The sequence below is a fragment of the Bufo gargarizans genome, chromosome 7 (genome assembly GCF_014858855.1).
Source record: "Bufo gargarizans isolate SCDJY-AF-19 chromosome 7, ASM1485885v1, whole genome shotgun sequence".
Taxonomy (NCBI): Eukaryota; Metazoa; Chordata; class Amphibia; order Anura; family Bufonidae; genus Bufo; species Bufo gargarizans.
Genome location: NC_058086.1, coordinates 39,216,545 through 39,237,580, shown reverse-complemented (window position 1 = coordinate 39,237,580; position 21,036 = coordinate 39,216,545). Strand labels below are relative to the sequence as shown.

At 44.5% G+C, this 21,036-nt stretch overlaps 1 protein-coding gene across 1 annotated transcript in view; it reads left to right on the top strand.

The window, feature by feature from the left end:
* The window catches only part of ST6GALNAC5 (ST6 N-acetylgalactosaminide alpha-2,6-sialyltransferase 5), a 92,566-nt gene that overhangs the window by 57,846 nt on the left and 13,684 nt on the right, over positions 1–21,036 (top strand). Inside the window, exon 3 of the mRNA XM_044301695.1 lies at positions 17,095–17,504. Coding sequence (XP_044157630.1) covers positions 17,095–17,504 — 410 coding nt within the window. The remainder of the gene's footprint in view (positions 1–17,094; positions 17,505–21,036) is intronic.

The window sequence follows — 21,036 nt, the reverse complement described above, 5'->3', positions numbered from 1 at the left end:
TTGCTTGGCAGTTTCTATGTACTTGTGAGTACCTCTCCTTTAGTTCACATCATGAGCAGATTCACAGAAATTAGCAAAACATAAAATGGGTTCCACCCTCCATGATACTACACTTTTATTTTTATACTACATCTGTACAAAGAAGCCTTTGATTTATGACTTTGACAAATTATATAATTTAGACTACTTGCAGACACCACTAGAGGGAGCTACAAACTATGGGTTTATGCTGGTATTAAACTGGACAAGATGTGTATGTAGTGTGCTCCCCCTAGTGGTGGCTGCAGGTAGCCACTCTGTTACAGCAAGCAGAGAACCCTCCTGGGCTCCTCTAGCCATGAGTCCTATACAAGTTATGTGCTCTCATAGGCATTGCAAGCCTCTACATACCACTTATGGGGAAGGGAGATGAGGCTACCATTATCCATAAATATTAGTTGTGCTGCAAGCCTTTGATGACGTAGATATGATGCTACTTTGAGGATGCACTATGATGAAGCTGGCTGACCACCTGCAGTTACAAGGAAAAGCTACATTTGCATGCATCACGATGCAGCCTCCAGACTTTTGGAAAAAAAGTTTTGTGCAACGTAAATCTGATTTACACCAAGAAGATCCCCCCCCCCCTCCCCCCAGCATAAAACACTGGCATTCTACTTTCCACTTGGCCAAAAAGTCAGACAAACCATTCTGCAATTCATCTACTGAGCTGCCTGATTCCAGCCGTCCACAAGAACAACGTACAAATTGCAGGATCAAGGCGGCCTGCGCATATTCCTCCAGGCTTCATATCAATGGAAGTAATTGTCTCTCTGTCATCCAGAACCGCAGCATCCAATCTTTATATCTTCAAATGCAGAAGGCAATTGCTCTACATAACAGGATCATGGTGTGATCTGCAGACGCGCTGTGTCTGTCTGCCTCGCCAAACCAGAAGCAGAAAAGAGATTTGCCTCAAGTGTGGAGTCGTAGTTCTGCTGAATTCAATCACACCCCCTTAGAATAAATTACTACACCAATCCAGAGGCATAAATTCAAATTCCTGGGCCCAAATACAAATTCCATACTGGGCCCCCCCCGACTTACCATGTTCCATTTATGATACTGATGCCCTTCGTTAGGTCCCATCAGGTGCAAGGCGTGGCCCCAATCTCCACCTAGGACTATTACTACCTTTTGGAGCTCCAAATTCCCCGCATATGCACAATTCAAAGGTAACAAGCTGGCTGCCGCAGTCACCACTAGGGGGAGCTCACTGCATACTAAGGTATATATTACCTTCCATATAAGAAATATGCAGTAAGCTTCCGCTAGTGGTGGCTGTATACAGGGCCGTTTGAAGGAATTTGGGGGCCCCAAGCAAAATAGACATGGAGGCCCCCCCCCCCCCCCCATCCACAGTGCAAATACTGTGGATGGCACTGTTTAGGGGGGAGATCTGTGGATGGCACTGTTTAGGGGAGGTCTGTGGATGGCACTGTAGGGGGATCTGTGGATGGCACTGTTTAGGGGAGGGGAGATCTGTGGATGGCACTGTTTAGGGGAGGGGGGGATCTGTGGATGGCACTGTAGGGGGATCTGTGGATGGCACTGTTTAGGGGAGGGGGGGGATCTGTGGATGGCACTGTAGGGGGATCTGTGGATGGCACTGTTTAGGGGAGGGGGATCTGTGGATGGCACTGTAGGGGGATCTGTGGATGGCACTGTTTAGGGGAGGGGGATCTGTGGATGGCACTGTAGGGGGATCTGTGGATGGCACTGTTTAGGGGAGGGGGGATCTGTGGATGGCACTGTAGGGGGATCTGTGGATGGCACTGTTTAGGGGAGGGGGGATCTGTGGATGGCACTGTTTAGGGGAGGGGGGGATCTGTGGATGGCACTGTAGGGGGATCTGTGGATGGCACTGTTTAGGGGAGGGGGGATCTGTGGATGGCACTGTTTAGGGGAGGGGGGGATCTGTGGATGGCACTGTAGGGGGATCTGTGGATGGCACTGCCATCCACAGATCCCCCTACAGTGCCATCCACAGATCCCCCTCCCCAACGCTCACAGCAGTATATTTATAAACCAATCAGTAACTACTTTAACTTTATTCATTGCTCATTGCTGAGCTCTTAACTTGGATTATTTGGATATCTCTTACTTTGTCTTCGCTCCGGTAACTAACAGCAGGCAGTGCAGGCGGCGCTCACTCACTGACGTCACGCGCCTGCGCCGCCTAGTGGGAGGAGCAGGCGCCTGACGTCAGTGACAGTGAGTGAGCGCCGCCCCCCGCTGCCTGCTGTTAGTTACCGGAGTGAAGACAAAGTAAGAGATATCCAAATAATCCAAGTTAAGAGCTCAGCAATGAGCAATGAATAAAGTTAAAGTAGTTTCTGATTGGTTTAAAATATACTGCTGTGAGCGGCGTGGCCCTGTATATTCTAACCCCCAGGCAAGCGTCCCCGTCACCATGGGAACGCCTGGGGGTTAGAATATACCATTGGATTTGAGTTTTTGCGATCTCACTGAGCTCGTAAAACTCAGATCCGATGGTATATTCTAACCCCCAGGCAAGGGGTTAGAATATACCATCGAATCTTCTGAGTTACTCTGTTTGGCCCCGTCCAACTTTTAATTGCATTCTGTAAGTATTGCATGCCTCATGGAGAGCAATCTCTTTTGATGCTGAAATCAGGATGTAAAAGACTGTGCAATGGAAAGTGACACGAGCATGGGATCATTGGTTAAATGCATGTGAACGAACAGAAAATCTTTACCTCCTACATCTGATTCGATAGGCAAGAGAACATCTGACACATGAGTATCAGGCTTTTGGGAAATGTTACAGTAGTGGATAGCAGGATTTATATGGAAGGTGGAGGACCAGACAAGAAAGGGTTACATCATGATTCTAGTTTAGGAAGATTATTCCTTACTCTCTGGGAAGGCATTGTGCAGTATAGATGCTGAGCAGGACTACAGTCCATAGATGTCGCTTCAAGACAGGATTTCAAAAATGTTGAGGTAGGTCGTTTTGGAATCTGTTCTTGAGGCAGGCCCTATGGACTGTAGGACAGCACAGTATCCATACTTCACAATGACGCCCTAATGGGCACAGATATATTCTACCTTAGGAGAAGGGAGACATGAAAGAAGAGATGGGGACAGTGTAGACTACAAGTGGTCAACAGGTACATGTGGCAATTTGGGGAAAGGTACATATGGCACTGCTACAAGTAGACGGTATTACTCTTGCTCCACAGCCATGTCCTCCCAATACACACCCATGCTCTTCCTACCACCACCTATTATGTGCCATTTACGAGGTCTAACAATAAAGTTTGCAAACTCCCCATCTCAGTCTTGGAAATAGCCATCTTCTCTGTCACAAAGATTACTAATAGCATAGGAACCTCAGAACTTTTTGTTTCTACTATAGAAAAGTAGACCCAAAAAAAGTACATACAAGGTCTGACAAAGTTTGCAAGCTTGTCGGGGCAGCACTGTACAGAATCTCAGGTATGGTTTCATAACCTTTATCCTATCAGCATTTTATAGCTGTATTCGTGTAGACCCACAAAAGTGTCATTCTGATTGGTGACTAGCAATATCTGTGCATGCTTCTAAATCCCATTGCAAGAAAGTTGGAGCTTGAACTGGAGCAACGAAGAGTGAAAAAATTTCTTGTAAAACTTGGCAATAGAAATCAGGGAGATGCTATTGTATGTTTATTGGGATAATGCTATAAACAACTGCAGTTTACAAGTGGATTAAGTATTTTTTAAAGGGTAGAGGAAGTGTCGCTGACGAAGAGAGATCAGGACAACCAACAGCAAGCAGAACGGACAAAAACATTGCAAACATTAGTCAAATTGTGCATGAAAATTATTGGCTGACTGTTAGGAGCATTGCAGAGCAAGTGAGCATTGACAGGGAAACCTCTTGACTGAAAACCTTGGCCTGAGGAAGATGTGTCCAAAAATGGTCCCCAAGATGCTTACCAATGCAAGCAAAGGAGAGTCAAAATTTGCCAAGAGGCAAAATGAAGTTTTGGGCCATGTCATCACATTGTTCTACCAATACGACCCTGAAATAAAGCACACAGTTGATTCTCCCCAACCACAAAGGTTGCTCCAGTTCAATTCAAAAGTCAGAATGATATTGATAGCTTTGCCTTGACCTCAGATTGTTCACTATGAGTTTGTACCAACTGGACAAACAGTCAACCAAATGTACAATCTGGAAGTGCTGAAAATGTTGCGTGAAAATGTAAGATGAAACAACCCTAATTTTTGGTGAACACCTCGAGGCTCTTGCACCGCGACAAGGCACCTGCTCAGAGGTCACTGTTTTTGAGTGAGTCTTTAGCTAGTAATGAAATAACTGTGTTAGAACAGCCTTCTTATTTGCCAGATCTAGCCCACAATGACCTTTTTTCTATACCCAAAGATAAAGGAAAGCATTTGGTGACATCAAAGGTAATACAACAGCAGTGCTGAAGGCCATTCGACAAAACCAGTTCCAAAATAGCTTTGCGGCGTGGATGAGGCGCTGGCACTAGTGCATAGCTTTCCAAGGGGACTAATTTGAAGGCAACCAGAGTGAAATTGAACAATGAAGTACTATATGTAGCACTTTTACCACGATGAGTTCACAAACTTTGTCAGACCTTGTATAATACTGGTGTCTTCTTATGTGGCAGACAGATCTTTGGACTCCTTCAGGCATCAGTGCCTGGATGCGACTGGAACCTGTGTGTCCACTAAAGCTAGACATCACTGGGGTTGATTTGGGTAAGAACCTGAAGTATATCCATAAGCTTATGCTATATCAATGGCCCAGTTCGTGGAACCATCCTCTCGCTTGATTTCTCCGGCCAGATAACTTCACCAGCTTATCTCCTCCAACGCAGAATAGTCTGCCAGAGCAAAGTCTTCAAGAGATTATAGAGTAAGACACGTAATCTGAAAGTAAATATCAGCTGTGGAGGAAGAGACCCTTTAATTAAATCATGGCGGGTGAAAGGTGAAATGCATCAGGACTATTGATTAATAAATGGAATTCGCACAATACAGGGATAAACTTTGTAAATGTAAAATTTGCAGCCTCTTAAATATAGAAATAATTGTCCTTCAATATTCTTCAGATGCAAGAAAGTTTCCTCTAAACATTTGCTAATCGTGAAATCCATTGGTTGTGATTCATCTGAGGCAGGAATTCTGGGTGCATCTGGAAGGCTTTCTGCAGGCATCTGAGGCAGGAATTCTGGGTGCATCTGGAAGGCTTTCTGCAGGCATCTGAGGCAGGAATTCTGGGTGCCTCTTGGAAGCCTCTCTGCAGGCATCTCCGGCAGGAATTCTGGGTGCATCTGGAAGGCTTTCTGCAGGCATCTGAGGCAGGAATTCTGGGTGCATCTGGAAGCCTCTCTACAGGCATCGGAGGCAGGCATTCTGGGTGCATCTGGCAGGCTCTCTGTAGGCATCTGAAGATATAAAAAAAACTCCAGCAATTGCGTTGCAAAGCAAGGAATATTTTAATTGGTATTTGCAGCTGTGTACAGTTTTTGACGTTTTGGCCACACATTGGCCTTCATCAGACTTCTGCCGCTTGTAAGGGTAAATGCACAAGATGCGGGCGTCAGGAAAATTAGTGCATTCGCACCATCTGGAAGGCTCTCTGCAGGCATCTGAGGCAGGAATTCTGGGGGAATCTGGCAGGCTCTCTGCAGGCATCTCAGGCAGGAGTTCTGGGTGCATCTGGCAGGCTCTCTGGAGGCATCTGAGGCAGGAATTCTGGGGGAATCTGGCAGGCTCTCTGCAGGCATCTCAGGCAGGAGTTCTGGGTGCATCTGGCAGGCTCTCTGGAGGCATCTGAGGCAGGAATTCTGGGGGAATCTGGCAGGCTCTCTGGAGGCATCTGAGGCAGGAATTCCGGGTACATCTGGCAGGCATCTGAGGCAGGAATTCTAGCTCCATCTAAGGCAGGTTACCTTGAATCATCCAAGGCAGGCACCCGGGATGCATATGTGGCAGGTCTTTTGATTAAGCTATCTGAACTAATTAATCTGGAGGCATGTGCAAGTCATGTGCTCGAAGAGTCGACATAAGATATGTCCAAGTTGGGATTGGAGGTGGCATCTAAGGATAAGCACTCTGGAGGTATTTGGACACTAATGGGACATTTGAGGTTGTGGTTCTCTGGAGGCATCTGAGGCGCAGTTTTAGCTGGTGTCAAATCCTTTTTCCATTATTTAGTATATCCTCTGACGTAAAGGTGCAGACCCATCACCCGGATGCTGATGACAAGTAATTAATTGCAGCTTTCTGATTGCTGAGATATACGATTGGTGTTTGAAGGGGTGAGCAAGGTGACACATTTTGGGCCATCAGTGTTTAGGGTATAATAAATATCTAGAAGTAAATAAAGGACTTTACAACTATGGCTGATAAATTAATATTTTTCTCTTCATTTAGCATTCCGCAGACCAGGTTGTCATGACAACCCGGCTTTGTTTCAAGAAAGTCTCTGTGTTGAGATAGCAGCCTGCTTAATAATCCCCTCTGGCATGCTGTGGAATAACATAGTTACTACCGCATCCACATTCACATCACACAGCTATAGTTACCACTTGTGACACATGCGGTTTGGTACTAGATGGATCGTTAAATTACCGGTGGAGTATCTGTCTCTTGTATGTAGCCGGCTCATCTCTCCGCAGCCGCACACTTCCCTGTTTTATCTAGAAGAAGGAAATTATTAGATTTCCTATTTTGTTTTTTTATTTCATTTTTGATACATTGTTATGCCCCCCACGACCTCCAATGGATAGGTTATAAATGTTTTCTTTTTATCTGGAATACCCCTTTAAGGCTAATAGAGACTCAGGGGGTCATTTATTAAGGCTGGTGTTTTTAGCCCCTATAGCTGGCGGTCCATCCACCGAAATTATATAGAGGCGCCGGCCTCTACATAAGGCATAGAAAATGATGAATGAGATGGGCCTGCTGACCCGTCTCTGCCCACGCCACGTCCACTTTTATAAACCTGGTGCTAGCGGGGAAAAGTCGCTGCCCCAGAAATACGTCTCATATAGGCGCATTTCTGATTGTAATGACCCCCTCAGTCTTTTTGGGATTAAACCTCCCGAAACAGTTGTCTGATTTTCAGAACGACTTGCCCATAAACATTACCATGAATTAGATCTCGGAGATCAATTTTTCACTTTTATTGCTCATTTAAAAAAAAATCTATTTTAATAACTATTCATGATGCACAAGTCCCTGATAATGGTCTATAAGGATATAAAGATACGGTTGGATATTACGGTTATTTCAGGTAATCCTTGTTGATAATAATATAAACTTTGTACATTATATTTAATAAAAAGATGCTACTGCATTTTGCCCACAGCTTCCATGCACAGCTTTGTGTTACCATGGTAACAGACGGCAAAATAACCCTGAGTAGTCCTACTTCTTTTTTTTTTTTTTTTTTTTTTTTTTTTTTTAAACTGTCTCCTACATTTTTTTCCATTTGGGTAGGTTACAGATGAAAGGGAGAAAAAGGATTAATATAATAATAATAATAAAATGTATTTATATAGCGCCACCATGTACGAAACAAAACTAACTGGCTAATATGCAAATCAAACACTAGGAGTCAGGGCCTTGCTCGCAAGAGCTTACAATCTATGAGATTAGACAACATAGGGATTGTTGATTGTTGATAGTCTGTTACCATGGTGACACACAGGCCTATATAATGGCTACAAAATAACCCTGTGTAGTCCTACTTCTTTTTTTTAACTGTCTCCTAAGTGTATCCCCCCCCCCCCCCCCATTTAGTAGGTTACAGAATACAGATGAAGGCAGAAAAGGGATTAGACTACATAAGGGTTGTTTGTAGTCTGTTACCATGGAGACACACAGGCCCACATAATAGCAGTAGATGAGTAATGAGGATTGTTTGTAGTCTGTTACCATGGTGACACACAGGCCTATAGTATGGCAGTGCAGAGGATTGTTACCATGGAGACACACAGGTCTTTTAATGAAGACTTTAAAATTCCTTTTCATTTTAGATGCACATGAGCAACAAAAAATTTTGGTTCTGAAGTTGGATGTGGCCTTGGACCAAGTGAAATGCCACTACCGTAGGTATATGTCCTGTAAATTAGATACGATGGCTTTTAAGGCTGTTTCAGAACAATATTTTTATTTTAACTTTTTGCCTCATTATTCCGTTAAATCCACGGAGGGAAACAATGGAAAGTCGATTCAGATTGATTTAATTTCACTTGCAATTTGCTTTCCCAGTTCAGTGGAGACAAAAACATAGGTTAGGACGGGTGCCAGCCACATTGTGGGCACTGTCCTGCACCGAGCACTCTGCAGGGCGATCGATACAGAGACGTGTGATTAGATGCCAGTCCATTATTTGTTGGGGTTTTGTTCTCTATCCAAGGGACATGTTCAGTTATTTGACTGCTGCTGCCTGTTCAATTCCCGCAGAGGTTTCATGTAAGACCCCTGTAAGTTTCATCTCACAAACTGCGGCAGAACAGAATATAATTCTTATTAATGTCATTAATTAATAAATGACATTCATATATCACTTAAAGGGAGGCTCTACCTTTTCGCACCATGTCATTTGTAGATCCAGCATTCTGTGCTGCTTAATTTTAGGATATATCTATATAACAATCGATGTCCATTTTTTTTTTTTTTTTTTTTTTTATTTTTTTTTTTATAGAAGGAAATGATAAAAAACTGTCTGCCAATAGTCTCCACTAGGGGGAGCTTAAAGGGCATCTGTCAGCAGATTTGTCCTGGCTGACCTGTTACATGTGCACTTGGCAGCTGAAGACATCTGTGTCGGTCCCATGTACATATGTGCCCGCATTACTGAAAAAAATGTTGTTTTAATATATGCAAATGAGCCCCTGGGAGCAACGGGGCGTTGCTGTTACACCTAGAGGCTCTGCTCTCTCTGCAGCTGCCGCGCTCTCTGCACTTTGATGGACAGAATCAGGCAGTGAAAACATTATCACACCCATCCCTCTCAATCAAAGTGCAGAGGGCGCAGCCGTTCCAGAGACAGCATAGCCTCTAGGTGTAATGGTAACGCCCCCATTGCTCCTAGAGGCTCATTTGCATATATTAAAACTTAATTTTTCTCAGCAATGTGGGCACATAGGAACATGGGACCAACACAGATGTCTTCAGCTGCCAAGCGCACATGTAACAGGTCAGCCAGTGTCATAGGGACAAAACTGCTGACAGATGCCCTTTACAAGTTTATTGCATGCTATTTTATTATTGAGCTCAAGGGCTCAGTACTCGGTAAGCTCCCCCTAGTGGTGGCCGCTGGCATACAGTATCTTATTTAATTTAATGACAGGATTATTTCAAGCTCTTTTCTGAAGGTATATTATGTAGCAGAATACTTTCACCCTGGTTAATTATCTGCAGCTTAACACTTGGCTTACTGAGCTTCATTTGTTTAACTCATTAACATCAAGAAGAAATCTTGCAGCGCCTCTGTCAGCCTGATCAACCCTATTAACCCAGGCATGTTCAATAGGGTTGATCGGGTATGCTCGTAATGCTCCAAATGGGTAATTTACATAAATGGAAACATGACTATATCTGAGCAACTATTAACCTATATACATATTGTTTTCCTCAGCATAATCAACCCTAATAAAGGTTGACCATAATAAAGGTTGACCATGCTGACGGATGCTCTTTAAAGGGGTGAGTAATTGATATACAGTATAAAATGAACTTACTTTTCACTATACAAGAAAGACCAAGATGAGATGTTGCTAGGATATGCCACCAGGGGTCTTCTGCCCCACTGTTTTTGGAATCGGTGGGTGGCCCAGAGGTTGGATTATAAAATTATGGAAATTCCTAGCGATGTGCCATAACATTATATGATGGAATACCGGGCAGAAGGACCAACCCTAATAAACCAGGTGCACTGCCTGGCAGGTTTGATCTAGTTGCAACGCTCCTGAGTAGTGTTGAGCGAACTTGTGTTTTAAGTTCGGCATCTAAAGTTCGGGTTATCGAAGAACCGCGTTATGGATTCTAAATTCAGTTATGGTCCGTGGTAGCGGAATCCATAACGCGATTCTTCGATAACCCGAACCCGAACTTTAGACGCCGAACTTAAACCACAAGTTCGCTCAACACTACTCCTGAGAGAAAAAAAAATATATGCAAATGTGGGCTTCAGTGCACCACAGGGTGGGACCCAGCCAATCGGTGGCCCTCAGCTTTCCAATGCTAGTCGCGACCCTTGGTGCGCTGAAACCTTCATTTGCCTAAAGAATAACACCGCAATAGATTTTCACAAGACCTGTATTATTTTAATCAGCAGATTCAACCCCACCACACTGGCTTTTTTTAGGGTTGATCCTGCTGAGCGGTTCTCTTTAAGCTGCATTGATATAAAAATGCACATCACTGGTTTCCAAGTAAAGGAAGACAAATTCTTATGTCTGGCGCTTCAGACCACAGATAAATGGCGGCTTCCGCCGCTTGAAGACACTTTTCAAAGAAGCAACAGGGTAACAGAGGTGAGTATTTATCGATTTGTCCGTTCCCTTGGAGGTTAGTTATATTGGATTGAAACCATTGCAAACATTTAACCCAATAAAAGCAGGAAATGAGATCTTCTGTTCGGCGTGGCCGGCAGTGACAGACGATCAGAGGTCATGGCATCCGCTATTTGGCTTTATTGGTCTTTTGCAGGAGGCTTGATGAATGGTGAGAGGTTCGGGCTGTAGGTCCTTCTCTTCTTTTTCTACCTCCGATAAACCAGATTGCACTTAACTCATGAAGCGCTGCTCGGTGGGCCCCTCCCGTCTTGTAAGGACCCCTCGAAATCCATCATAATGATCTATCTGTCCACATTAGCAGCGCCTTTCACCTTGCGCTCACGCGTTTCTCTTTGCTGATTGCTTCTCTTGGTTTCGCCATTACTCTGGTTGATAGCTTTGGGTTATCTTTGTGTCCTAGCCTCCACTCCAATAAGGCCGTGATTGATACTGATCTTTCTCGGCGGACACTTTTATTGGGAGCAGAACAGAACTGGCTCAGTAAATCTGCGGTTTATAGCCGCTTACGGGTTACAGGTCTGTCATACATCCATTGTAGGGGCTGAGGAAGGGAAGGTCGTTACCCCACAATCAACGCCATTGTAGAGACACAATGGCCGCAGCTGCTGGAATCGCACCAGGGTTCGATCCGTGGCCCGGAACCTCATTAGGAAGGCTTATAGCGCTCTTGTGCTGCGTCAGCCGGATGGATGACAACGCTGGAAATGCACAGACAATGGAAAGCCAATTAACTGAGGGCAAAGTGTCCACTCGCCAGACATTAATTGAAAATGTAAGTCCTCATCGCACCCAGCTCTGTGGTTTACTGCGCAGCCCCTTTAAAATCATAAAAAGGTCCTTGAATTCTCAAGTTGGAAAAAAACGTGCATTCAGCTGCACCAAGGAAAGTGAAGCTGCTTTCTCTAAGGGTTGGTCACCCAGCTTTGTCGGACCCTTGGATGGTAAATCTGCGCCTTCTATTGCTGTTTCTGTGATCATAGAGGCAGGTTCTGCGCATTGTACTTTTATCTGACAATACCCACGTCACTTTTGGGGACCAGCAGCGCAAGTACCATTAAGCCACGTGATTAGAACCATTTTATTGTAACTTTTGCATGGAGTACTGCGCTGTCAGTCACTGTACGGTTTTATATCCCTATCCCCCACGTGCCCCCTAGAAGGCACCACCTGAGGCAGCCACCCAGGGCCGGTGCTACCATAAGGCAGACCAAGCAGCCGCCTTAGGGCGCACCCTGGGGGAGGGCGGAAAAATGTGACATGGAGGGTGAGAAATGTGACATGGAGGGCTGATGTCTGACATGAGGTTCTGATCTGAGCTCTGATTAACATTGGGGGTCTGATTGCTGGTCTGATCTGAGGTGTAATGGAAAATATTTTTTTCTTATTATCCTCCTCTAAAACCTAAGTGTGTCTTAGAGGGTGAAAAATATGGTCCTTAAACCAGCCATTGTCTGAAGCAGAGAGAAGATACCAGGACCACAGAGAGGAGAAGCGTGGGAGGGGGGTCGGGGGGGGGGGGGCCAAAATGTAGCTTCGCTTGTGTTGGCAAAAATCCTTGCACCGGCCCTGCAGCCACCTCACCTGGCCTCATTGAAAGGTGCGCCCCTGGGCAGGTCCCCTTAATTGGCATGATCAGGAGTAACCTCTGTTACATTCACAGCCCTTTAATTTAATGGGCACAGTCTCTTACTTGCTTCTTTGAGCATTGGGTGATCTCATGTTCAAGTCCCCTAATGGGACTGATATGAAAATGAGAAAATCAGATATTTTTTTTTCCCCTTTTAGAAAATTAGAAGGAAAAAAAAAGTACATATCTCAAATTGTCACGTTATTTATCCTGGATGGTAAATTTTAAATTAAAATAAAAAGTCAGTCCGCCTCCCCCCAAAAATTGAATAAGAAGTGATGTAAAGAGTCATATGTATCCTTATAAAGAAGCAAGAAAAACTACGGCTAAAAACAAGCTCTCACACAGCTCCATCAATGGAAAAATTTAAAAGCTATGCCTCTTATCAAAATATGGCGGCAATGATTTTTTCAAGTGTGTTTTTTTTTTGTGTTTAACTGTACTATATATAATTTTTCGCCCTAAAAAACTGCAAATAAATAATTGTATCCCAAAATGATATAGCTCTCTCTATCACAGCTCAGTGGGTGTGTCCTTTCTCCTGCAGTTCTTTCCAATCCCAGCTCAAGGAGTGAGTCCTTTCTGCTGCAGCTCCCTATCACAGCTTAGAAGGCTTGTCCTTTCTGCTGCAATTTTCTCCCTATCACAGCTCAGGGGGTATGCCGTTTCTGCTGCAGCTTTCTCCCTATCACAGCTCAGGGGGTATGCCGTTTCTGCTGCAGTTTTCTCCCGATCACAGCTTAGAAGGCTTGTCCTTTCTGCTGCAGCTTTCTCCCTATCACAGCTCAGGGGGTATGCCGTTTCTGCTGCAGCTTTCTCCCTATCACAGCTCAGGGGGTATGCCGTTTCTGCTGCAGCTTTCTCCCGATCACAGCTCAGGGGGTGTGCCGATTCTGCTGCAGCTTTCTCCCGATCACAGCTTAGAAGGCTTGTCCTTTCTGATGCAGCTTTCTCCCTATCACAGCTCAGGGGGTATGCCGTTTCTGCTGCAGCTTTCTCCCTATCACAGCTCAGGGGGTATGCCGTTTCTGCTGCAGCTTTCTCCCGATCACAGCTCAGGGGGTGTGCCGATTCTGCTGCAGCTTTCTCCCGATCACAGCTTAGAAGGCTTGTCCTTTCTGCTGCAGCTTTCTCCCGATCACAGCTCAGGGGGTTATGCCTGTTTCTGCTGCACTTCTATGCCCATCATCGCTCAGGGAGTGTGCCCTTTCTGCTTCAGCTCTCTCCCTGGAAATGACCATATCTGGCCACCTCAGTAGTTTAATGCACACATTACTATACAGATTAAACATCAGGTGGCGCCAATGTAATGACAAAAAGCGTATATTTCACAACTGGAGCGATTTGTAACAGACAGTAAATTGCAAAAGTAACTAACTTTTCATGCTGAATTATATTAAACAGATTCTGGTCCATGTGGTCATCTCTCTGGGTACCCTGCTGGGTATGGGTGACAAGCACCTATGATCTCATGAATTGATGGGGGTCTCTATGGGCAGACCCCAATGGATCAGACCTTTATGTCCTATCCAGTAGCTGAGCTATACAGTTCTGCTGTGAGAGTCTTAAAAACAGTGAGGAACCCTTAGGCCAAGTTCACAAATGCCATTTTTTCTGTTTTCTCACTAGTGTTGTATGTCACCATCTCTGCCGGATGTCGGTGAATAGAATTTTAAAATAATGCCATTGATACGCTGTGGCCCCGAGCTACAGATTTGGTATTTTTGTTTCTTTTTTTTCCATTTTTTAGGTGGAAATGTTCTTCTTTGAAGTGTTGCATTATTTTGACTTCCCCTGTGACTAGGCAACAGATAAAAATGTGCGTCTCCCCGTGTAGTACGAGTCTGTTCATTAGCGAGGATGTCAAGAGCCTTTTCTGCAAATGAAAATGCTGAGACGAGTCTGTGTAAGAGGCTGGTTGCGGCGGCTCCGACAGAGGAAGAGAAAATGTTTTAATTGCGAAATATTCCTAAAGACGGCAGAAATGACTCGAAAGTGACATCTTTGTGAGAGCCGAGACGCTGTGTGTAATCGAGCTCTCTGCAGATTTATGGAACTTCTCGGCTTTTTATTAAATTCTGATTATTTTTGGCATGTGTTCCGCTAAGAATTAAGAACACATCGGAAAATTGTTGACAACTTATCAGGAAACGCCGGTTGACATGTAGGTGAGGGGTGTCAGGGCATGAGATATACAGACGATATGAGGCCTGTAGATTTAATGTGACTTGTGGTCAGTGAAGCCCTCGTCCTATATGACAAGTGACGGACAAATTCCAGATTATGTTTCACAATCGATCATATCTGTGCACAGGGAGAGGAGTGGGAAGAATCCTCCTTGTGATTGACTGTCAGGAAGGTCTAAGAGAGGGAGGGAACCGGGTGACAGAGAAATTAGCTCCATGAGAGCCAATATGGCCGACAGGGTTTGCTATCAGACAGCTACTTCCTGTCCAGGAAACAGAAGGCAAGGAAACACATAGTCACAGTTTTTCAGCTTATTCCAAGAGACCCATCATTTTGTGTTTTTAGGGTACAAAACTGACTCGGAGTAGGAAGTGACATCAGAGCCTTTGAGTTCAAAAATCAATGATGTATGTGCAGCGGCCCGGGAGGAGGATGGGAGTATTAGTGGCTCTAGCGCTAACAGTCAATCACAGTGGCTTTCCACACACCGTTGCTCGCTAGGGCCATGCAGTGGAAGGAGGGAGCACCTTTTCTTCCCCTGGGGCATACCCTGGATCTGGGGCTCCTGCCTGATGGTAGTCAGGGTGCCTGTGATATTAAGTGTTCATATGGGGGCAAGGCAGGCCGTGTGCAGTGGCCAGCGTATGGTCTAGGAGTCAGTAACCAGGCCATAGGTAGAAGAATAAATTTGTCTCTTGACACAAGTACAAAATGGGAGTTGTAGTACATCCAGTTATAGCAGACACCGTTCCAACCATGCAATTCTATCTCAGATAATGATGTATGGATTTAGGACGGGAGTTATGATCCTCTTTGCACACTACCTTGCTAAAGTTTCTCGCAGTAGAATCTATAGTGGGCAATAGTACTCGTGATACATGCTTTTGGGATGCATAATTTTGAAGGCACGTCTGGCCAGGTATGAAGGGTGTCTTACTGGTATCCCTCACAGCAGCAAAGTCTGAGTGGCTGTAGTAGTAGGTTACCTTGCTAGCTTCTATGCTTGGCAATAAAAATTCAAAGTTCTCCTTTATTTCCCTCTGTGTCTCTTCTTCTCTTTCTCTCCTTCTGTGGAACTTGCAGAGATCTGTTAGTCTCTGAAACTTTCTGGGCCTAAGGAGGCATGAGGTAACAGCTTTCTCTCTCTCTCTCTCTCTCTCTCTGAACTCTGCAGTCTAGACTCACTAACTGAGCTGGGGGCAGATCCTGGATCCTCACCCAACTGCCTGCAAAGGCTGAGCAATACCTCGGGCACCAGTAGATATGTGTGAGATGCAGTGTTTCCAGCAACGTTTTATCTAACCTGTACTTTTTAAAAGAAATTTGTAGTTTTGTGCTGAGTGGGCGTGGCCCTTCAGGAGCAACGATCTGGGCTCTAACCGATCAGATATCCCCCTGCTGCTCCCCCTCCCCTCATGCAGCCTCAAACAGAGGCTGCGGTATTGTATCAGGCTTACCTCCTCCCCTCTCACAGCATGAGGTTCTCTGCTGCAGCTTTCCTTTTTTTCTCTGTGAATATACTAATAATATACAAATTCATGCAATTTATTTTAAAAGGCGATAGCAGGATAAAAAAAAAAAAGCTAAATATAAAATATCTCTTGCACTATATTGTAAGAGTATTTTTAAAATCTGTTCTGTCCCTTTAATTCTGTTCCCTTTTATTATCATTCTGTGTAATGGTGTGCCTTGTAATGTAGTACCCATCCCCCACTGTGTTAAGACCACATTCCTGAGTGATCTCAGCGACATGCGTGCTGCACACTGAAGGAGGGGCGAAAAGGTTTAAACTTTGTGACACACATACATTTGGGGGACTCCACCTAGAACTTCATCCTAGGTTCAATGTAAGTATTGATTTGCCCTATCTCTTGTACACCCCGGGGTGTCTGTCATGTGTTATTGTGGTAGACAGCCATGTGTAATAGCATGATCGACGGAGTCCCACCCCATATTGCATTTTTATTATTCATTATGTGATTTGTCTGTGTTATCTTATATTTAATCACACTTAGTAAATATTTATTCACTTAGCCTGCATAAGCCAATTCATTCTCTAATTTTTTCCAATTCACGATTTGAAACATACACTTGAGCTTCTCTGTTAGAGCTGAATTGGTAGGTTTATCAAAACTGGGGTAAAGAAAAATTGGCTTTATTGCCCATCAGATTCCACCTTTTCATTTTTCAGCGCTCTTTTGGAAAATGAAGAATCTGAAAAGCCCAAAGACTTGAAGGACCTTGCTTTGTCCTTAGCTATTACCAGCCTCTTCGTTGGCAATTTGGCACTTTTGAATTCTAAATACCATCCTGATGCAATGGGACCCGTCTCAGCATCATGTCCCCTTTTGGTCCATGAGCTCCCCCTAGTGTTTGCCACCAATATCTCTGATGCTGAGTCCACTGGAGATACATGTTCCGTTCACTTTTAGTCTTATGGAGATTTTGTCCAGAGCAGATTATTATTCAAACCTATCTCTAATCAGGTCCGTGTATTTTCCGAGTCTTAACCTGCCTCCCAAACGCCTTTTTGTGAAACTGCCTTTAGGGACCCTCTTCTGTTTAAGAGAATATAAAGAGCCGTTTTCAAGCTGTGAAATATGACGGCTCACTCTGTGATTTTTACGGTCTGCTATATGTTTTCACTGCTGCAAACATTTCTTCTCCACAGCCTCTGAAAATGCACTGCAAGAGTTGTGCGCTAGTCACCAGTTCGGGACACCTGCTGGGCAGTAAACTGGGTAATAAGATTGACCAGACGGAGTGCGTGATACGTATGAACGATGCTCCCACACGGGGCCACGGACAGGATGTCGGCAACAAGACCAGCCTGCGAGTGATCGCGCACTCCAGCATACAGCGGATACTCCGAAGCCGCAACGAGCTCCTCAACATGAGCCAAGGCACCGTCTTCATTTTTTGGGGGCCCAGCAGCTACATGAGGAGGGACGGCAAAGGGTTAGTCTACAACAACCTGCAGCTCATAAACAAGATACTACCTCGATTAAAAGTGCACATAATTACCCGGCACAAGATGCTGCAGTTTGATGAACTCTTCAAGAAGGAGACGGGAAAAGACAGGTAGGACATTAAAAACAAAAAATATAATATATACAGTACAGACCAAAAGTCTGGACACACCTTCTCATTCAAAGAGTTTTCTTTATTTTCATGACTATGAAAATTGTAGATTCACACTGAAGGCATCAAAACTATGAATTAACACATGTGGAATTATATACATAACAAAAAAGTGTGAAACAACTGAAAAATATGTCATATTCTATGTTCTTCAAAGTAGCCACCTTTTGCTTTGATTACTGCTTTGCACACTCTTGGCATTCTCTTGATGAGCTTCCAGAGGTAGTCACCTGAAATGGTCTTCCAACAGTCTTGAAGGAGTTCCCAGAGATGCTTAGCACTTGTTGGCCCTTTTTACCTTTACTCTGCGCTCCAGCTCACCCCAAACCATCTCGATTGGGTTCAGGTCCGGTGACTGTGGAGGCCAGGTCATCTGGCACAGCACCCCATCACTCTCCTTCATGGTCAAATAGCCCTTACACAGCCTGGAGGTGTGTTTGGGGTCATTGTCCTGTTGAAAAATAAATGATGGTCCAACTAAACGTAAACCGGATGGAATAGCATGCAGCTGCAAGATGCTGTGGTAGCCATGCTGGTTCAGTATGCCTTCAATTTTGAATAAATCCCCAACAGTGTCACCAGCAAAGCACCCCAACACCATCACACCTCCTCCTCCATGCTTCACGGTGGGAACCAGGCATGTAGAGTCCATCCGTTCACCTTTTCTGCGTCGCACAAAGACACGGTGGTTGGAACCAAAGATCTTAAATTTGGACTCATCAGACCAAAGCACAGATTTCCACTGGTCTAATGTCCATTCCTTGTGTTCTTTAGCCCAAACAAGTCTCTTCTGCTTGTTGCCTGTCCTTAGCAGTGGTTTCCTAGCAGATATTCTACCATTAAGGCCTGATTCACACAGTCTCCTCTTAACAGTTGTTCTAGAGATGTGTCTGCTGCTAGAACTCTGTGTGGCATTGACCTGGTCTCTAATCTGAGCTGCTGTTAACCTGCGATTTCTGAGGCTGGTGACTCGGATGAACTTCTCCTCCGCAGCAGAGGTGACTCTGTGTATCCACCTGACTTCTCCACAACGCAACTGATGGTCCCAACCCCATTTATAAGGCAAGTAATCCCACTTATTAAACCTGACAGGGCACACCTGTGAAGTGAAAACCATTTCAGGTGACTACCTCTGGAAGCTCATCAAGAGAATGCCAAGAGTGTGCAAAGCAGTAATCAAAGCAAATGTGGCTACTTTGAAGAACCTAGAATATGACATATTTTCAGTTGTTTCACACTTTTTTGTTATGTATATAATTCCACATGTGTTAATTCATAGTTTTGATGCCTTCAGTGTGAATCTACAATTTTCATAGTCATGAAAATAAAGAAAACTCTTTGAATGCGAAGGTGTGTGCAAACTTTTGGTCTGTACTGTATATATATGTAATTCAATGAAATAAAATATTCCTTTTTATTGTGGCATTGATAATATAATTTTGCAAACTCTGCTACAAATACTCCAGGGCCAGCTCCATAGAAGGCCTAACGGGTTGTCTTAAAAGTAATGTCAGCACGTACCTCAGTATAAGGGGACATTCACGCGACCATATCGGTTTTGCGGTCTACAAAACACAGATACTGGCCGTGTGTGTTCTGCATTTTGCGGATCAGCATGTCCCGCCCTATTTTAGAAATGCCTATTCTTGCCTACAAAACGAACAAGAATAGGATGTGTCCCATCTTTTTTGCGGGGCCGCGGAATGGACATACGGATGTGGATAGAACATGGCGTGCTGTGTGCAGCCCTTGCGGCCCCATTGAAATAAATGGGTCTACATCTGATCCGCAAAAAATGCTGTTTGGATTGCAGACCCAAAATACGTTCATGTGAATGGTCTCTTAGACCATTGAACTCAATGGCAGCTGTAAAATCTGTTTGCTCTGAACTCCCTCTGGTGAAAAATGCCATGTATTCATGTAAAAAAAGAAGCTCGGCACCAGGCCCCCTATCATCTCTGGCCATGTAGCAGTACCGTGGCCTGCTTCTATCATAAGTACTCTTCTTAATTAAAGGTAAGTCTATTGGCATCCCAGCAAACTCCTTTAAAAGAATTAGAGAAAACATGGCTGCTTTCTTTGAAAAACAGTGCCACTCCTGTCCACAGGTTGTCTCTGGTACTGCAGCTCATCTCCATTGACTTGAATGGGGCTAAGCTGATATTCCATAGATAACCTGGGGACAGAAGCGGCGCTGTTTTTTGTTCTTCAAATCATGGGCGATTTCTTTAAGATGTTGATGATCCTAGAACTCACAGCGTCTACTTTCCAACGAAGAGTGCGAAGAGATCAGAGGGTTAATTAATCTCCTAAGGAAAGCAATGGCCGAGGAGCAGACCCGTTCCTGTAAATGATGACATTTTACTCTACAACGTTGGTTATTCGAGAAGAATTTTTCTTGTCAGATAGGTGGATAACGAGCAACAGAACGACGCAACGTGCGAATGATCTGAACCGTGTCGCAGCTCTTCACCCATCGCTAACCATGAAGCGCAGATTTTCATTCCTGTTTTTTATTTTACATTCTGTCTCGACTTTCATTACTATTCGAGGAGAGTTCACACGACAGCATTTTAATTATGGATCCCAAATGGAGATGGATGGATGGGAAACTATTAAAGGGGAAGACGCGCTAAGGCATGTGCCATGTTGCTTAGGTTAAAGGGGTTCTCCCATCAAGATTACTTATAGGGGAGAGGTGATGGGTGTCAGGGGGGGTTCAACCACTGATCAAGAGATCTGGGACCTGTGCTCCCCCATATGAATGGAGTGGCTGTCTTGTATGCACACTGCTGCTCTGTGGGGCTGCAGGAGATAGTCGAATACACAGGTTCAGCTATCTTCGTCCCATAGAGTTGAAATAAATAGCAAATGGGAAGCATGGGCCTTTGTTCTCATTATTGGCGGGACCTCACTCATCGGACCCCCAAGCCGACCAGACGCTCATTCCCTATCCTATGGATCGGGGTTATGTTGTATTAATGGGACAACCCCTTTAAGTGTTACTTATTGGTGGTGCTAGATGGGCACTTTATGAACCTGATGATTGCCCTGAGCTCCAGCTGTACACTTCTAACTTTCGGATTCCCCCTTAAAAGGACTTTGAAGTTTAGAAAACTAATTTTAATTAAAATACTCCATTCTGGGCTCTTATCTATTAGCTACAAAGAGCGTCTGTCACTTTGGAGGACCACACATGACCATGCATTACATGGACATTCCATCGCATTCAATGAGATCAGTGTAGTACTTAGGCGTGTAGGCGCCGCAGAGAACTTAAACACTACCTCCAAGGTTTACAGCTGATTCTCTGATCAGGTTCTCTAAAGCAAACAACCCCTTTAACCAGGGTCCATGTTCACATGAGGCAGTAGATCCCATCTCTGAGCTGATGAGGTTCAAAAAGCCCAAACAGACCTGTCCTGGGTATCAGATATTCAGGTCATGTTTAAAACATTGGAGGAGAACTATT